This window comes from Rana temporaria, chromosome 2 (genome assembly GCF_905171775.1).
Source record: "Rana temporaria chromosome 2, aRanTem1.1, whole genome shotgun sequence".
Taxonomy (NCBI): domain Eukaryota; kingdom Metazoa; phylum Chordata; class Amphibia; order Anura; family Ranidae; genus Rana; species Rana temporaria.
Window position 1 is genome coordinate 262,222,048 of NC_053490.1, and position 20,988 is coordinate 262,243,035.

General features: G+C 41.2%; 1 protein-coding gene across 2 annotated transcripts in view; it reads left to right on the plus strand.

Annotated features, from left to right (window-relative positions):
* Window positions 1–20,988, plus strand: part of LOC120926714 (ras GTPase-activating protein 4-like) — a 186,678-nt gene that overhangs the window by 49,026 nt on the left and 116,664 nt on the right. Inside the window, exons 2-3 of one of the 2 annotated variants that reach the window (XM_040336869.1) lie at window positions 11,468–11,524; window positions 18,201–18,314. In XM_040336869.1, coding sequence (XP_040192803.1) covers window positions 11,468–11,524; window positions 18,201–18,314 — 171 coding nt within the window. The remainder of the gene's footprint in view (window positions 1–11,467; window positions 11,525–18,200; window positions 18,315–20,988) is intronic. The other variant, XM_040336870.1, reaches the window with a different exon arrangement.

Consider the following 20,988-nt stretch of genomic DNA (forward strand, 5'->3'; position numbering starts at 1 on the left):
CTCTACTGCATATACTGCCTGCTAAGACACTTCTTTAACGTTGTTTGTTATATTCCTAACCTTTCCTGTTCTGTTCTGGAACAGGCATACTTTTGCTAGTAATAATATCATTGTATTTTGTTGGGATTTTATGTGATCGACCAACACAAAGCGGCACATAATTGTGAAGTGGATGGAAAATGATGAATGGTTTTCATCATTATTTACAAATAAATATCTGAAAAGTGTGGCGTGCATTTGTATTCAGCCCCCCCCCCCCCCCTTGGTGTCAATACTTTGTAGAACCACCCTTGCACTTTGCTGCAAGTGTTTTTGGGGATGTCTCTACCAGCTTTGCACATCTAGAGAGTAATATTGGTACCCATTCCTTTTTGCAAAATAGCTCAAGCTCTGTCAGATTGGATGGAGAGCGTCTGTAAATAGCAATTTTTAAGTCTTGTCACAGATTCTCAACTGGATTTAGGTCTGGACTTTGACTGGGCCATTCTAGCACATGAATATGCTTTGATCTAAACTATTCCATTGTAGCTCTGGCTGTATGTTTAGGGTCGTTGTCCTGCTGAAAGGTGAACCTCAACCCCAGTCTCAAGTCTTTTTCAGAATCTTAACAGGTTTTCTTCTAAGATTGCCCTGTATTTGGCTTTATTTATCTTCCCATCAACTCTGACCAGCTTCCCTGTTGAAGAAAAGCATCCCCACAACATGATGCTGCCACCACCATGTTTCACGGTGGGATGGTGTGTTCAGGGTGATGTGCAGTGTTAGTTTTGCACTCCACATATATCACTTTGCTTTGAGGCCAGAAAGTTAAATTTTGGCCCCATTTGACCAGAGCACCTTCTTTCACATGTTTGCTGTGTCCCCCACATGGCTTCTCACAAACTGCAAATGGGACTTCCTATGACTGTCTTTCAACAATGGCTTTCTTCTTGATAGTGGTGGCCGGTGGTGATTTTTTGGGGGTGGCAATCTGTACCACCCCCCCTTCGGTCATTCAGGTGGGTAGGTCTGGTGCACTTACCCCATCTATGGTGGGCAGCGCTTCTCCTGGGCTTCACCGGCGGCTTCCCTTCCCCTGTTTTCCACAGGCATGGCGGCGGCTTCCATTTTCTCCCTCCTCGGCGGCCAATTGGGACTCTTCACTATTCAACCAATCGGAAAACGGGTCTCAGACCTGCTTTTGATTTTCTGATTGGCCGGATTGAGGATCAGTGTTTCAATAGTGAATATTCATTCGCTGATGTAACACCTGGGTGGGCTCCTGGTGCAATGCTCTGCACCACAAGCCCACCCTATTTTGAAGCCTATTAGAGAGTATGGCTCTAATCGGGTGCTACAAAAAAACACCCCTGCCATTGTAATTCACGCACCCAGTGTCATGAAAGGGGCCAGATGCATGGATAGGGGGTAGCGGTGTCCTGTCAGAATATCGGACGTGAATAGAGCATGGGGGTGGCGGCCATGGATAGAGGGGACGGTGCTCTGGAGCCCCTAATTGACGGGCCCCCACTGCTTCTTGCTACTATTGCTACTAATAGTTGTCCTGTGGACAGATGCTTCTACCTGATCTGTGGATCTCTGCAGCTCCTCCAGAGTTGCCATGGACCTCTTGGCTGCTTCTCTGACTAATGCTCTCCTTGCCCGGCCTGTCAGTTTAGGTGGACAGCCATGTCTTGGTAGGTTTATACTCTTTCCATTTTCAGATGATGGATTGAACAGTGCTCCGTGAGATGTTCAAAGCTTGGGATATTTTCTATAACCTAACCCTGCTTTAAACTTCTCCACAACTTTATCCCTGACCTGTCTGGTGTGTTCCTTGCCCTTTATGATGCTGTTTGTTCACTAAGGTTATCTAACAAACCTCTGATGGCTTCACAGAACAGCTGTATTTATACACACAGGTGGACTCTATTTACTGATTGGTTGACTTCTAAAGGCAATTAGTTCCACTAGATTTTAGTTAGGGGTGTCAGAGTAAATGCACACCTCACTTTTCAGATATTTATTTATAAAAAAAAATTGAAAACAATTTATAAATTTCCTTCCAATTCACAATTATGTGCCACTTTGTGTTGGTCTATCACATAAAATTCCAATAAAACACATTTACGTGTTTTGTTGTAACATGACAACATTTGGAAATTTCAAAGGGTATGAATACTTTTTCAAGGCACTGTATATAGTATATGAATCTTGATTGTGGTTAAGCAGACTTACTAATGGTATGATTATTTAAACAATTCATGTCACTAAAAAATATAAAGCCGAATAGTAGAGGGTTCTATTTTTTTTTGTGCTATATATATTCTTATCACACGTCACTTTCTATTTTAATTATTTGATTTGTATTCTTTTCCCCTAAGCTAAAATAAATAATTTAACAGAAAAAAGAAATAAAGTAGCCATACAAAGTCTTAAAAAATCGGATCTATTTTCGGGACAAAAGCTTTGGCTGCACACCACCTCGGGGAGACACTCAAATATTTATTTGCCCTATTGAGCCTCCTGCTATTAAACGTATACACCAGTATTAGCTGCATTGTGAATAACCTAACACTCCACTTTATAAAGCTGAGCACCTGCTGATACTTGCCATTTAGGCATTGACTATATTTGAGTTACAGTTATTATTAGATTTTTTTGCATTTACATTATAAATCTATTGTTTTATTGTTGTTACCAGTGTTATCCTGCAATTCTTACTGCAATATACAACATATGCTTCATGGAGAATAATTTAGAATGTGATTATCCACATAGCCATCTGCTCTTGCTGGTAATGTTGGCTTGATATCTGAATCAGAATGAAACTTGGCAGAAGCTGTGTAAATCCACATCTATTTGTTTCTAAAATATCACAAAAGAGCCATTGAGTATTTAGAGGAGAGAAATGTCATGCTTTTACTGGCATTAACTCATGAAATGAGGAAACTTTAAACTGGCACATCTAGTCATAATATAAAGCAGATGGGTTCACTAAAATGGAATTCTGGGCACATTTTTTACAGTGTTGGGATGTGTTAAAATCTCAATTTGAATTTTTACTGTTATCTGTAGGTAAAATTCTTATGCCTTTTTATTACAGTGGTGTTTTTATAGAAACGGACTTGAAGTAGTTTTAAAGTGTTTTTATTTGTTTACCCTAATGCCGTCTATTCATTAAGGTAAAAAAAACATAAACTACCGGCTTCCCCCCACCCCCCTCTCTAAACAGTTACATGGCTCTATTCACCGATCCATTGCTGTCCTGTCTGCAGAACTGCACTACTCTCTTCCTCTACTAACAAGAGACTGTGGCCCAGATTCACGTAGGAGATACGACGGTGTATCTCCAGATACGCCGTCGTATCTCTGAGTCTGAGGCGTTGTATCTTGGCGCCTGATTCAAAGAATCAGATACGCCAGAATTTGTATAACATACGACCAGCGTAAGTCTCCTACGCCGTCGTATCTTAATTGCATATTTACGCTGGCCGCTAGGGGGGTGTATGCTGATTTACGCCTAGAAATATGTAAATCAGCTAGATACGCCGATTCACGAACGTACGCCCAGCCGTCGCAGTACAGATACGCCGTTTACGTAAGGCTTTTTCCGGCGTAAAGTTACCCCTGCTCTATGAGGCGTAGATGAGGCGTACCAATGTTAGGTATGAACGTCGGAACAGCGTCGAATTTTTCACGTTTTACGTCGTTTGCGTAAGTCATTCGCGAATAGGGCTGGGCGTCATTTACGTTCACGTCGAAAGCATTGGCTTTTTGCGGGTTCATTTGGAGCATGCGCACTGGGATACTTTCACGGACGGCGCATGCGCCGTTTGTAAAAAGCATCATTTATGTGGGGTGACATTAAATTTACATAACACACGCCCACATCTTCCACATTTGAATTAGGCGGGCTTACGCCGGCCTATTTACGCTACGCCGCCGCAACTTTGCTTTGTGAATACAGCACTTGCCTGTCAAAGTTGCGGAGGCGTAACGTAAATAGGATACGTTACGCCCGCACAAAGATGCGCTCTGCTACGTGAATCTGGGCCTGTGTGAGCAGTGGGAGCCATAGGCTGTCAGTCAAATCCTTTGAGAAGAGAGTGGGGGTGTGGCCATGTCACACTCAGTATTGCCAACCGTCAGTATTTTTACTGACAGCCAGTAAAAAACAGTAACTAAAGAAATGTAGAAAAAACATTTAAAACAAGTAAATATGATATATTTTCCTATCTATTTACTATTGGTAGCAGAATGAGGATTAAAAATAGTAAACAATGATGGCGAGAGTGCAGTTCCACAGGGAAAGTTTCCAATGGGGCACATAAAACATCAAAATTACTTTTTATTTGAGTGGTAAAAGGATAGAAGCTCCATTAGCTTTTTAATACTGTGTCTTATTAAGTGTCCCTGCTGGACATTTACCCCTACTTCCCATTCTGGTGACAACAAAGCCAGAAGAAATCTCAGTAGAGCCCAGATAGCAAAAAAAAATTGACAGAAGTTCTCTTCTTTCTCCATACTATCCAAAGCAAAAGGACATTTGAAGCTGGATTTGTCCTTTAAGCTTCGGTTGATCAATCTAGCGAAGTCAGATCACTCAGTGAATTTATTAGGCTGAAATCAGAAATGACTTTCAAGTTGTATATAATTTCTCATTGACTAAGAAAATCTTTCAGTAAACCTCTGGAAGGGTGGTTTTATTCATTTTGTTCTGTGCAATCTCTCAGTTTCTAGAACAGTGTGGGTGGCTAAGGCGCAAACATAATTAGAATGGTACTGCCTTGTCTATAGCTAGGAAGAGTTTGTATATGTTTTTAGATGACTAAAAAGCATATTTATAAAGTGGCAGAAATTCAACTCTGCAAATTAAGCCTTTTTATTGCAGCCATTCTGTATGGATTACTCAAACTTGAAATATTTAGTTCTTGTACACTTAAAATGCAGGGAACGAAACGTCAGCCAATGCTTTTCATTGACAAATCATTGAATTTAACAATGGTCCTGCTCCTCCCAATCACTTCACCTATTCACATCACATCTATAGTTTTGCACATGTATAATCCACAAACAGCACCGCTGAAGCTGGTACTAGCGGCGCTGTTTGTGGATGATACATACGCCATGTGGATGTAATGTGAGTCGATTTTTAGCTTTTACACCAATAGACCTGAGGGTTTTACACTATTGGCGGTTGTAATCGGTTTCCTTTGTGGGGTAATATCATTGGTGCAGTCTCCTATGCTCTGTGGTTCCAGAGCGGAAGGATTCATTGCTTTAAAGTCTACACACCTCTATAGATCGCCTGTAGCTTGGGGGCTTCAGTGTCGGTAAGAGGCTACGTGCGGCGATGTGGAGGGAGTCACAGTGTATTCTAGATATATATTGATGAACTCTTTGAAATGTATTCACTAATGGTGCTTATAATTTGTACACATTATACCACACATCTGTAAAGGGGTTCACTGTTTGTTTTCAGTGCAACAGTTCTGGATCATATACAATTGTGTTTCTAAATAATAGCAGTCCAACATCACTAACCAGATCAGATCAATCCGGTCCTCCATCTCCTCCAGGTGTAACTGCAGGCCCATTGCAGCTTCTGTATGAGAACTTTATAGTGCCTCCAATGCAGTTACGCTCTGGTCTATCGTGGACAAAGAGGCTTCCCCCGCCGTGACTCTGGTGGTAAGGATTTGAACGTCCTGTTTAAAGGCACAGATTTCCTTCCTATAGATGGCTTCCACGCGCCATTTCAGGGCCTCAATGTCAGCTTTCGTCGGTAGTGCCTGAAGGATGGATTTCAGTTCAGCATCCGCTCTATAAGTCAAGTAGCTAATTGGGCCTAATTTGGACATATTCACTTAGGGGTGTACTCACTTTTGTTGCCAGCTATTTAGATATTAATGGCTGTGTGTTAAGTTATTTTGAGGGGACAACAAATTTACACTGTTATACAAGTACACTCACTACTTTACATTGTAGCAAAGTGTAATTTCTTCAGTGTTGTCACATGAATAGATATAATAAAATATTTACAAAAATGTGAGGGGTGTACTCACTTTTGTGAGATACTGTATTTCTACATGGCAAATAATTTACTAGTAGGTATAGTAGAGTAATAGAAAACCCAACAGTCATGACATGCAGTTGTGTAATTCTGTGTAATTGAATCATTAAGTGAAAGGGTGTGTGTTCAAGATAGCAGCAGTGTGGAGTTCAATAATGAGGTCATTCAGTCTGTGAGAAAACCAGGTGTCAAACAGGTGGCAATTATTTAGGGACGATTATAGGCAGCAAATGTTGTACATACTTGGTATAGTGCATTTTTCTCTGAAAATCTGAGTAAAATTAGTCGTTCCAGACATTTAGCTAGATTCAGGTACAAAGCACTTGCCTCCTAAGTTACGGTGGCGTAGCGTAAATGGGCCGGCCTAAGAGCGCCTAATTCAAATGAGGATGAGGGGGCGTGTTTTATGTAAATTACTCGTGACCCGACGTGATTGAAGTTTTTTTACGAACGGCGCATGCGCCGTCAGTGGACATATCCCAGTGTGCATTGCTCCAAAGTACGCCGCAAGGACGTATTGGTTTCGACGTGAACGTATATTACGTCCAGCCCCATTCACGGACGACTTACGCATACAACGTAAATTTTTTAAATTTTGACGCAGGAACGACGGCCATACTTAATATTGACTAGTCCAGCTATTTGTTCGACTAACTTTACGCCGGGAATCGCCTTACGTAAACGGCGTATCTTTACTGCGACGGGCAAGCGTACGTTCGTGAATCGGCGTATCTCGCTGATTTACGCATTCTAGGCGTAATTCAGCGTTCACGCCCCTAGCGGCCGGCGGAACTAGACAGCTAAGATACGACGGCGCAGGCCGTCGTATCTTAGCTAAGTTTAAGTGTATGTCAGTTTGAGAATACACTTAAACATACGACGGCTTAGATTCCGAGTTACGACGGCGTATCTATTGATACGCCGGCGTAACTCTTTGTGAATCTAGCCAATTGTTCAGAAGAGCAGGGTACTTTGATTAAAACGTTGATTGGAGAGAGGAAAACATATAAAGAAGTGCAGAAACTGATAAAATGATCTCAAATGCTTTAAAATGGCAACCAAAACCAGAAAAACTTGGAAACAGAAAACTGCCATTCAAATGGATCGAAGAATAGACAAAATGGCAAAGACTCAGCCAATGATCAGCTCCAGGGTGATCAAAGAAGGTCTAAAGTTACCTGTGAGTACTGTAACAGTTAAAAGACGCCTATGTGAAGCCAAACTATCGGCAAGAAGTCCCATTGTTGAAAAAACGGTCTGCTCAACGAGGTTACAATTCTCCAAAGAACACATTGACTGGCCTAAAGAAAAATGTGCAACATTTTGTAGACTGATGAAAGCAAGATTGTTCTTTTTGGGTCTAGGGGCTGTAGACGGTTTGTCAGACAACCCCCAAACACTGAATTCAAGCCACCGTACATTGTAAAGACAGTGAGGCATGGTGGCGCAAGCATCATGATATGGGGGTGTTTCTCATACTACGGTGTTGGGTTTATCGCATACCAGGGATCATGAATCAGTTTGAATACATCAAAATACTCAAAGAGGTTGCCTTATGCCGAAGAGGAGATGCCCTTGAAATGGGTGTTCCAACAAGACAACGACCCCAAACACACCAATAAGTGAGCAGCATCTTGGTTCCAGACCAGCAAGATTAACGTAATAGAGTGGCCAGCCCAATTCCCAGACCTTAATCCAATAAAAAACTTGTGGGGTGACATAAAAAATGCTGTTTTTGAGGTAAAACCAGAAAATGGAGCGCAATTGTGGAATGTAGTACAATCATCCTGGTTTGGAATACCTTTTTACAGGTGCCAGAAATTAGTTGACCCCATGCAACACAGGGGTTATACATCTAAATATTAGTTCAGTGATTCACAGGAAAGCTAAATCTTCAAGCATTTTTTATTTTTTTTACAGTAAATGTTTGAGTTTGTAAAGAAAAATGCAGACTGCTATTTTTCTTCATGTTTTGATTTGGAATAGACTGTGCAGTGTTCCCAATGCATTTGCGTGTATGGAAATAAAAGCTAAATTATAAGGATTTTGAACTTTACTCACTTTTTTAAGCACACTGCTATAATTTTTAACACAACTGTATATAGCTAAACACTTTTTCAGTTTTGAATAGAGTAGTGAAGGGTTAGAACCTATGTGACCTTATAGTTGCTGTCTGTATCCCAGCTGGGTAGTTCCACCCATCTATTTGCCTTAGTGACCACTGTCATCAAGACATAAAGGTGTGAAATTGTGTGAAATACAGAAATTATGAGTCTTCACCACAACAAATAGAGAAGAGAAGATTTTCAATAGGCTCACCTGCTCTACTGACAGCTGTCTACAATGGGGATTCCCTTAACTTTCTAAAAAATTCTCTTGTGTCTCTGGGACAGAAAGTAAACGGAAATCACCCTGATGGGACACAGACAGCAAACATTTAACTCACTGGATTTTAACTATTCCCTACTCGATTCAAAACTGAAAAAAAATGTTTTGCCTATACAGTACTTTCATATTCCTGGTGCAGGTAATTGTCCTTCTGGGTCACCTCTTTTTTCGAACTTCCTCATGGGGCAGTGAATTAATACCATTACTTCTGTCCAATAAGCAGGAAATGACATAAGGAAGCAGTAAAGCTACAGGAAGTATTTTTGTTAAGGCTACATTTACACCAACGTAAATAGACTTGTGTCTGTTTCAACAAACTTCCTCTTATCTGTCATGTGTAGGTTGGAAAAAAAATGAAAAATGGTGCAGACCTCTTCTATTTTTTCCAGACCTGGATGCACTCAGAGCTAAGTGGATGTGCGCTGGTGCATTTCTGTTTACATCCGTCTGTTTATGAACCTATACGGCATGTCTGCTTGGGAGAAACTGACAGGCAGACCTGATCGAACCACCCATACAAAAGGGGCCTAATTCTGACTATAAATTCTGATCTTTTCAGCTACCCTTGCATGTTAGTGTTTTGCATTGTGGGATCTGGTGGGAAAATACTAGTCCTTGGTCTTTAGCCACATTTTAAGTTTGTTTATAAATGGGAGTTTTGAAGACCTGAATCTGAATGGACTGCCTGCCCGAGCAAATGCGGCCTGCACGACCTGCACATTTGTAAACCAACCCTAAAAAATCTAAAAATCTAAAAAATATATAACAACAAAAAAAGACCTGTGTTTACTCCTTTTTTTTAAGATTCTCATTAATTGGTTTTATACGTTATATAAAGATTCTAAAAATTACACATACAGAAGTGCTCATAAGTTTACCTTCCCTGGCAGAATTTATGATTTCTTGGGTAACACAAAAACATTTCTTTCACTCATGGTTAGTGAGTCATAAAGCAATTTATTATCGATCAACTGTGTTTACCCTGTCTGCATGTTGCTGATTCATTGTTGCTGACAAACGAGGCAGTAAGTTGAGTAATTTGAGCAACTTAGTAGTAGTTTGCTAAATGGGGTACACCTAGCCCCCCTCTAGGTTTAGGCTTATAGATAGTTTGTCGTGCTAATCTGGTCAAATTGGTTTCCAGATGGGGTGAAGGATTCTGTTCTGTAGAATTCAGAGAATATGGGAGAGTATGGGGAGTAAGCGTACACAAAAAGTGTATAATAAATTGAAGTAAAAAGGTAATTTTTATTACAATGACACGTCCCAGACAAGAGAAGGGATACTTTTCCTATTCTGTTAACTGTTTGCATAGATATTTGAAAATAGGAAGACAATTAGCTTGACAAATGCTGTCATTTGATTAGGTAAGATTGATGTCTAGATATGGAAGAGGATCCATCATTCATTGGCATTCATAAGATTCTTGGAGATTATGAACAAGGTCTGGGGGGGAGGGAGACATCTAGGGTCAAATATCATGAAATAGTGTTTAAGGTTTTATTTTTTAGCCACAATAAACCAGAGTTACACCCAAAAGTGGAGCCTGGGACGTCAACGCGGTGCTCCCTCTTCCTCCCCCGGACGCTGTGAAGCCGAAAGGTTACACTGCCGGGTACCCTTACCTGCAAGGGCAGCGGCAGCACCCGACAGCTGATGAAAACATCAGCTGCGGGTGGTGACATCGCTGGACTCCAGGACAGGTAAGTGTCCATTTATTAAAAGCCTGCAGCTGCATTATGTGTTTATTTTTTTTTTTTGGGCAGGACATCCACTTTAAGCTAAATTGGCCAGATCCACAGTGAGATTACGCCGGCATATCTACTGATACGCCGGCGTACTTTCAAATTTCCCCCGTCGTATTTTTAGTTTGATTCCTCAAACCAAGATACGACGGCATCTGAGTTTGATCCGACAGGCGTACGGCTTCGTACGCCTTCGGTTTGTAGATGCAATACTTCGGCGTCCGCTGGGTGGAGTTTGCGTTGTTTTCCGCGTCGGGTATGCAAATTAGCTATTTCCAACGATCCACGAACGTACGCGCGGCCGTCACATTCTCTTACGTCGTCTCTAGTCGGCTTTTTCAGGCGTATAGTTAAAGCTGGTATTTTGCGGCGTATAGTTAGACTTGCCATGTTAAGTATGGCCGTCGTTCCCGCGTCGAAATTTTAATTTTTTTTTTGCGTAAGTCGTCCGTGAATCGGGATGGACGTAAGTCACGTCTAAGTTTAAAAAATGACGTCCTTGTGACGTAATTTCGAGCAATGCACGGCAGGAAATTTAGAAACGGAGCATGCGCAGTTTATTCGGCGCAGGGAAGCGCTTCATTTAAATGAATCACGCCCCCTAATCGCCGATTTGAATTCCGCCGCCAGAGATACACTACGCCGCCGTAACTTACGACGCAAATTCGTTGTGGATTTGAAACAAAGCCAAGTAAGTTACGGCGGCGTAGCGTATCTTAGATACGCTGCGCCGGTGCCGATCTATGTGGATCTGGCCCAATATTTGGAGCAATAAACATGCCTCTGTAATGTGTTTTGTAACTGTTTTTTTTTTGTATACTATGATAAAGAAAACTGTACTGGAAGAAAATGTTAGTTGCCTGGCTGTGTCGGACCTCAGTACTGAGTCACTGACCAGGTACAACGAACAGGTACAGATAAGATATGTTTTAGTAGAACTTATTCACATACTTTATCAGTGAAAGTATTGAAGCATTGGGATGGAAGCTGTCCTGAAAGCTTTGAAAACAAGGCTCTCTAAAAACTCTCTAAAATAAAAAACAAAGGAGGTTACTGAAGCCTGAACTTCACTTTGACGAATGAGAAATTCAGATTTTGGGTTACCTTTGGCAAAAGAGACCCAACTTGTCAAATGATTGGGTAAATCGAGCTAGCTTACATGCTATACAAATGCAGCAAATTAAAGGTGTACAGCAATGAACGATTTGTTAATAGATGATTTGTCATTGTAAAAAAATACGTTCCTAATTAATGACTTGTTCTTTTTTGTTTTTTTCAGAACTGGCAGCAGTGATCCATATTGCATTGTGAAGATTGATGATGAGACCATCATCAGGTACAGCCCACTTAAATAAAAGTTGAACTCTAGGCATTTAAAGTGTAATTATCCACTTAAGACCCGGACCATTATGCAGGTTAAGGACCTTGCCCCTTTTTGCGATTCGGCATTGCGTCACTTTAACTGACAATTACGCGGTCATGCGATGTGGCTCCCAAATAAAATTGGCCTTTTTTTCCCACAAATAGAACTTTCTTTTGGTGGTATTTGATCACCTCTGCAGTGTTTATTTTTTGCGCTATAAACAAAAATAGAGCGACAATTTTGAAAAAAATGCAATATTTTTTTACTTTTTGCTATTATAAATATCCCCAAAAAAAGATATAAAACATTTTTTTTCCTCAGTTTAGGCTGATACATATTCTTCTACCTATTTTTGGTAAAAAAAAATCGCAATAAGCGTTTATCGAATGGTTTGCGCAAAATGTATTGCGTTTACAAAATAGGGGATAGTTTTATGGCAATTTTATTAATATTTTTTTTTTTACTACTAATGGCGGCGAACGGCGATTTTTTTCGTGACTGGGACATTATGGCGGACACATCGGACACTTTTGATACATTTTTGGGACCATCATTTTCACAGCGAAAAGTGCTATAAAAATGCACTGATTACTGTGAACATGACAATGGCAGTGAAGTGGTTAACCACTAGGTGGCGCTAAGGGGTTATGCGTGCCCTAAGGGAGTGATTTTTACTGTAGGGGAGTGTGGCTGTAGGCATGACGTCATTGATCGTCATTCCCTATATCAGGGAACAGACGATCAGTGTCACTGCCACAGTGAAGAACGAGGAAGGTGTGTTTACACACACCTCTCCCCGTTCTTCAGCTCCTGTGACCGATCGCAGGACACCGACGGCGATCGGGTCCGCGGGTCCCACGGGGATCCCACTGGCACAGTCATGGAGCTTCGGACCTACGGCTGGGCTCTTTAAGGCAACGTACAGGTACGTGCCTGTGCCCAGCCGTGCCATTCTGCTGACGTAAATGTGCAGGAGGCGGTCCTTAAGTGGTTAAATCCAACAATTTAGGAGTTTCAAAAAAACTGTTACATTCTGACACGTGCCAGGAATGTAACGGTCCAATTTGCTTGTGCTGATAACTAAACTGTCAAACCATCAAATGTCTGGTGTTATAACTGATCACACGTGCAGCACCATGGCAGTTGGGGATCAAATGTAGGCTAAAATGGCAGCCTTCTTGGCTGAAAAGAAGGTTGCCAGCTGCCATATTTAGATGGGCAGCTCTGTGAAATTCTGTACAGCCTATCTGGCTACACAAGTTTTCCCCCTCAGTCGGAGTGCTACTGTACAGGAGATTATAGCAGGCCGGTTTGTTAAGATATGAAGAAATATGTTCCCTGCTGTATATAAAATATGTGTCCTTTTAAATGAAACCATAACTGGGTCCAATATCGACATTTTATATTTGCCTGGAGTTCAGCTTTACCTTTCTACATTTACAGCTAAGCTTGCAAGAATCCATCTAATGAACCTTTATCTGACATTTACCAAACGTAAAAGACAGTGTTAATGGCTGCCATCCAAGTCAAACATTTGGCTTTACCTATCAAAGTGCGTAGTTCATAAAACAACTACAGTCATAGTTGTCCTCTTTGTGGCCACTGGAGATTAATGAAACCAAAATAAAGTTTATATTACTGCCATTTGGAGAATAACAAGGAAGTTATAAATAGATATTGCAGCCCTGGCGTTCACAGGCAAGCGGTCTAAAATGTCATATTCTATGTATTGGATATGCTTTATAATTTTGGAATCACACAGGGTTTTTCCAACATGAATAATTTTATAAATCATATAGTTACCAGTGGGTTTTCTTATTATGCAAATTATTGAAACATATGCATATTTGTGGCTGGGTGTTAGGGGACTTTTAATTAGGGACAACTTTAGTGCACAGTGCAGTGGTATTCAGTTACCCACACCAGATGTCAGCTGCATTGCTGCACACAGAACAATTAGATGATCATTTTTCTTTGGTTTATTATTATGTGTTATTATTATGCGTGGTTGCAAGTCGATATTGCTTCTGGCCTTAATAAAGAACATTAAAGTATACAAAACCAAAACTGACAATGACATATTAATTTACGAAATCACGGTCCCACATTAGCAATTAGCATTCATTTTAAAATAAATAAATTAACCACTTCCATACAGGGCACTTATGCACCTTCCCGCCCAAGCCAATTTTCAGCTTTCAGCCATGTCGCACTTTGAATGACAATTGCGCGGTCATGCTACACTGTACCCAAACAAAATTGGCGTCCTTTGTTCCCCACAAATAGAGCTTTCTTTTGGTGGTATTTGATCACCTCTGCGATTTTTTTTTTTTTGCGTAACAACTAAAAAAAGACTGAAAATTTTGAAAAAAAATTAAGTTTTTATTTTTTTCTGTTAATTTTTTTGTAGATAAGTATGTTTTCTCTTTCAATTACGGGCACTGATATGGCGGCACTGATGGGCACTGATGAGGTGGCACTGATGGGCACCGATAAGGTAGTACTGATGGGCACCGATGAGGTGGCACTAATAGGCGGCGTTGGTATGTGGCACTGATGGGCACTCATAGGCGGCACTGATGGGCACTCATAGGCAGCACTGATGGGCACTGATGGGCGGCACTGATGGGCACTCATAGGCGGCACTGAAGGGCACTCATAGGCGGCACATATGGGCGGCACAGATGGGTACTTATGGGTGGCACTGATGGGTACTAATGGGTGGCACAGATGGGCACTGGTAGGTGGGCACTGGGCATGGATTGGCACGGTGGGGTGCCACTGATGGACACTGTGGCACTTATGGATCCATGTTGCCAATCACTGATTGGCATCTTTTTTTTTACTGTCATTTTTTTTACTATTTTTATTTTTTTGCAAATTTTTTTTTTTTAATTCCCTGGTGGTCCAGTGTTTAGCGATCCGAGGGGGGGCTGCGCTGATAAACAATCAGCGCGAACCCCCCCCCCCTGTCAGGAGAGCCCTTGATCGGCTCTCCTCTACTCGCGTCTGTCAGACGCAAATGAGGAAGAGCTATTCCTGTTTACATCGTGATCAGCCGTGATTGGACACGGCTGATCACGTGGTAAAGTGTCTCCGTGAGAGACACTTCACCTAGATCGGTGTTGCGGGGTATCAGACTGACACCCCGCAACAACGATCGCCGCGATGCGCACCCCCGGGGGCGCGCAGCGGCTCAATATCCTGAGGACATCATATGACGTCCAGTCAGGATTAAGCAACCACTTTGCCGCCGTCAATCTTTAATTGGCGGGCGGCAAGTGGTTAAAGAAACTTGCTGGGTTTTTTTTTTGCAGAGGAAACCAGTCGTGTGTACATTTTTCGACAAGGAAACTGACGAGGATCCAGTCGAGCCAAAAAGAGAGCATGTCTTCTTTTTCCTCGACGGGAATGGAGAAACTTGCCTTGTCGAGTTCCTCGACAGCCTAACAAGGAACTCGACGAGTAAAACGATGTGTTTCGCCCGTCGAGTTCCTCGGTTGTGTGTACGAGGCTTTACTGGATTTTCTGAAGCCTCTTTCTATCTGCATGCATGTACTCCAGCAATAGCAGCATGGCTTTTCTCAGGATGGATTTCAGCAGTGGAACATACCTGTGCAATGTATGTTGGAACGGCCGCTTGTAGTCTCCATTGGCAGAGTATGTGACAGGGTGACAACTGGGAGATAGAGGCAGAGTGTCACCCTATAACAGGAACTGCCTGAGCAAGAACCTTAATTGTACTATGTACAATTGTACAGTTGTGGACAGTGGGAATGCTACATGCTACGGGAGTTGTGTAAATACAGCAACTGACACAGCTGCTGCTGTTAAAAAAATGGACCATCTGACACAGCGTTTATAAACAATGTTCGGATGTAGGATAGAGAGGTACAAAGTACAGTGTTTTTTTATTTTATTTTTTTGTTAAATCCCAAGTTGCTGCACAAGAAAAAAATACAGTTGCAGTGGGCCCCCCACACTGTAAGGGTTAAATACTCAGGTTTTTTTTATAGGGGTAAAGGAATACGCTCTAATATTTACCGTTTTTGCTATCTCCCTCAGTCTGTGTGACCAGTCCCTAGCAGCTTCCTCTGTAAGGCACTCCTGGCTGTGATAGCACACTTACTACCTTTACATACAGTGCAGGACTAAAAGCCTTGCTTTGTAGTTAACGCCAAGGGACCCCCACAGCCCAAGGGGGAGAAGAAAAGAGTGCTGGTATTGAGTGTTAAGATAATTGATACAGCCTCTTCCTCCTAGAGTTAATGATCATTTAACACTTGCATAGGGCCCTCATTTTATTTTATTTACTTTCTTTTTTTCTGCCCAGAGCTGGGTTTTAAGTTTTTTAGTGTTGCTTTAAAAAATTTGCAAAATCGAATTTGTTTTAATTTGTTAATAACTTGGCAATGCTTTGTACCAGAATCATAATTCTAAAAGGACAAATTATACATTATAGAACAAATCTATAATTTTTTTTATCTGCAGTAACACTCATTTTATTTAAACGAACACAGGTCAAATTAGAAGAAAGTACATTTTTAGTTCTGTTACATTTTTTCTGTCTATGGATTACATAAAAAAAAATGATTGCATTACAGTATTACTAAAAGAAAGCCTTATTTTCCCTGATATACATTTTATTTCATCTTAGGTAATGACAAAGTTACCTCCCAAGTTAAAAATAATTCTGAAAACTGCTAGAGAGGAAGACAGAGGTTTGGGGGTAACGCATGGGCATGCATGGGCAATTGATTGCTCTCAGTTGCTCCCTAGATTTAACCTTCAATCAGAAACTTTCAATCAGCCTAAGACCGTCTCTGATTGGTGGCTTTGGGAGAATTAACTACAGTTTTTAGTTAAAAAACATTCATACTTCAAGCTGAAGTTTAATGTTTTTTTTTTTTAAATCAGCACCAGGGACAGTATTTATATGAATGAAAAGTGCCCCAGGTGGGGCGGCACAGTGGTTAAGTGAATAGCACTTCTCCATAGCAGCACTAGGGTCGTTGGTTTGAATCCCAACCATGACACTACCTTCCTGGAGTTTATATATTCTCCCTGTGCCTGCATGGGTTTCCTCCCACACTCCAAAGACACACTGGTAGCTTAATTGGTTCCTGTCTAAATTGACTCTAGTATGTGTGAATGTTGGTTGTGGGGACCTTGGATTGTGGGCTTCTTGAGGGCAAGGACTGATGTGAATGTACAATACAAATATTTAAAGCGGTATATATATGTGCTTTTATTCATGAACCCATTCTCAACCCAGCACTGTTCATTGTGGGAACCAAACGAATGGCGCATGGGGGAAGAAAGGGTGGACATAGTCTGCACTTTTGACAAGTGGCAGTGACATGTAAAGTTGCTCATATTAACCCCCACTGCACTGTAAGATCACAGCAGCAGGGGTACAGAGGATAGAAGATTACAAGGAACACAACAGTCACCAACACATGGACCATACTACATTCATGTACAGTTCCTTTAAAAAAAAGTATTCATACCCCTTGAAATTTTCCACGTTTTGTCATGTTAGGGCCCTTTCACGTGGAGCGGATCAGTAATGATCCGCTCCGTGTGTCCGCAAAGCTCAGCGGGGATCCTCCGTAAAATCCCTGCTGAGCTGGCAGCTGACAGGGCGGTCCCCACACACTGTGCAGGGACCACCCTGTGTTTCCTCCGCTCTCCCCTATGGGGGATCGGAAGAACACGGACCGTATGTCCGTGTTCATCCGATCCGGCAGACGGAAGAAAAATAGGATTTCTTCCGTCCGCAAATGCGGATCTTTGCGGAGGCGGACAAATTACGGGTGTCAGCGGATATTCATCCGCTGACACCCGGAATCACATAGGGACCCAAGTATGTCCCGTTTTCATCCGCAAACGGACGGATGAAAATGCGGACATACGGTCCGTACGTGTGAAAGGGCCCTTACAATCAAAAACTTAAATGTATTTGGAAAATTTCAAGGGATATTAATACTTTTTCAAGACACTGTAATTACTATCTCTGGTGTTTAAACAATATACCAATAAACTTCAGCTTTATAGCAGTTACTGTTCTTGGGGTCCCGTGCCTTTTTAATATAAATCAAAAATTCACATTAAATAATAATAAATATTCAAAAACTTAGGAGCCCCTTGTTCTCCCTTTAGGTGGTAGTAGTGAATACAGACATAGCATGGCTTCCACTTGCCCCCCAGTGATCGTAAAGCAAGATGGCACAAACAACAACTTTTCAGAGTGTGATTTAGGAGATACAGTATGTATGTGTGAAACATTTATAAATCTTAATATCTTTTCCCATAAACAATAAATCCCAGGCATTGGATCTGATATTGTTGTAGGATGGGGTGACTGTCATCTCGTAGGTAGCTTTAGACCAAACTACTATATTCTGTTGTGATAGGAAAATAAACTAGATGGTTATTGAACTTACAGGTGTATTTACAGTTTAATTCTTTTTTCTATCCTCTTCCAATTATTTAACCTAAAAAGGCTCTCTCACTTCGGCCCTTCAGTTGGCCATTTCAGAGTTGCTTTGTTAGTGTCTGTAAAACTAACTATAAAGCTATTCCTCCTATTTTATTAGCTTAATTTAATGTTCTGAAGGAATAAACAATGACTGTGATCTTTGCATAGGACAGCAACAGTGTGGAAGACTCTATCACCATTCTGGGGAGAAGAATACAAAGTCCACTTGCCACCCAACTTCCATTCCGTCTCTTTTTATGTCATGGATGAAGATGCGCTTAGGTAAACAATGTTAATATATGTAGCATATTCGTGCAAAGTTGAACATTAGAAAATCAGAATTCTGTAAGTGTTTTTTTAGATTCTTCATTGTTTTTTTTATTGATTACAAAAAGACACATTTTAATTCTATATGTAAATATGGTTACTATGCCCTACTTCTTAAACAGTCATTTTTACCACTTGCTTACTGGGCACATATACCCCCTTTCTGCCCAGGTGAAATTTCAGCTTTCAGCACTGTCACACTTTGAATGACAATTGCGGGGTTGTGCGACGTGGCTCCCAAACAAAATTGATGTCCTTTTTTCCCCACAAATAGAGCTTTTTTATTTTGGTGGTATTTGATCACCTCTGCGGTTTTTATTTTTTGCGCTATAAACAAAAATAGAGCGACAATTTTGAAAAAAAAAAAAAAAATATTTTACTTTTTGCTATAATAAATATCCAATAAAAAAATAAATAAAAATTTCTCAGCTTATTCCGATACGTATTCTTCTACATATTTTTGGTAATCGCAATAAGTGTATAGTGATTGGTTTGCGCAAACGTTATAGCGTCTACAAAATAGGGGATAGAATTATGACATTTTTTTTTTTTTTTTTTTACGGCGATATTACGGCGGACACATCGGACACTTTTGACACATTTTTGGGACCATTCACATTTATACAGCGAACAATGATATAAATATGCACTGATTACTGTATAAACGTGACTGGCAGGGAAAGGGTTAACACTAGGGGGCGAGGAAGGGGTTAATGTATTCCCTAATTAGTGATTCTTACTGTGGGGGAGGGGGGTGAAGAAGGTGACCGATGGTTGTCCCTATGTACAAGGGACACACCATCAGTCTCCTCTCCCTGACAGGATGTGGAGCTCTGTGTTTACACACAGAGCTCCACGTCCCTGTCTCCGTGACTGCCGATCGCGGGTGCCTGGCGGACATCGCGGCCGCCAGGCACGCGCATCGGCACCTGACTGACGCAGCGGGCGTGCGCAGGCGCCGCTCGTGCGCCCCCCCAGTGGCCTGGAGGCCGTATATAGGCGGCCTCCCGGCAATTCAGAGCCGCATTGCGGGAAGAGGTTAAAATGCAAATTTTCAGAAAAAAATTGTGCACACAAACACAATATATACCCACTCTTTTGGTAAAAAAAATTATTACGCTGAGTAAATAGATACCTAACATGCTATGCCATTCTATGTACCACGATACATTAAATTATCCATAGGTGAGGTTTTAAATTCCTTTAAAGGTTACCAGTTTAGAGTTACAAAGGAGTTCTGGCTCTATAACTATTGCTCTCACTCTGATGTTTGCAACGATACCTCACATTCGTTTGCATTTTTTCATAAGCACGGGGGGATGGGGAACTTTAGTTTTATTTATTTTATTTACATTTTTTACACTGTCTCTTTACATTTTATTTTTGGATCAATTTTATTGCATGGGTACTTTTTTACAGGTACATTTTACTGAGAGATCTGGATTTTTTTAGACCCCAGATCTTTCCTCTGCCCGTAAAGCAGTTGATCAAACAAAGATTGTTTGATCAGATGTTTTAAAAGCTGATAACAGCTTGTAAACAACAAACCAAAATGAAAATGTACTAAATGTACTAAATCCTCATCGCTTCCAGTTTCTGACATCATAGGGGCTAGTACGGATGTAAAAGAAACAAAAAAACTGCGCTGCAACACAATAATATCAAGGCAGCAGCTATCGTGCGAAGTACACAATCAACATAAATAAACAAAAAGCCGCGCCCAATAAGTAGAAATGAAAAAAACTTTTTCTACAGGAGAAAAGTTAACAAAAAGTCCAAGAAAAGAGTCCTTATATTGATAAGCAAAGCTCCCAATATGACAATCAATAAGTGTATTCTTTAAAGGTTGCTCGTGTTGTAATATTGGATCTTTCAATCACCCGGTGACATATCATACAATTCGTGAGATCCCTCCACCGAGAGTAATGAGCCTCTTACCAGATGGCAAGTAATCAGAGCAGTTGGCTATAGACCAGCCACGGCCTTTAGATTCCCAGACGTCCCAAGACAGGACCAATAGTAACACGACCTTGGCTAAATCATTCGCTCCAATAGCGGGAGTATAAAAAAGAAAAGACGCATATAGCGTAATACCGCTGGGTAACAAATATTTATTAAAAAGTAATGTACTTACAGCAATCAGTATTAAAAACAGCGTGTGTTTTAAAATGCCGGCCGGCATGCAGGAGCCCTCCTCCTGGCGTAGCCAGTGACGTCACCACGCTCGGGAGGAGGGCTCCTGCATGCCGGCCGGCATTTTAAAACACACGCTGTTTTTAATACTGATTGCTGTAAGTACATTACTTTTTAATAAATATTTGTTACCCAGCGGTATTACGCTATATGCGTCTTTTCTTTTTTATACTCCCGCTATTGGAGCGAATGATTTAGCCAAGGTCGTGTTACTATTGGTCCTGTCTTGGGACGTCTGGGAATCTAAAGGCCGTGGCTGGTCTATAGCCAACTGCTCTGATTACTTGCCATCTGGTAAGAGGCTCATTACTCTCGGTGGAGGGATCTCACGAATTGTATGATATGTCACCGGGTGATTGAAAGATCCAATATTACAACACGAGCAACCTTTAAAGAATACACTTATTGATTGTCATATTGGGAGCTTTGCTTATCA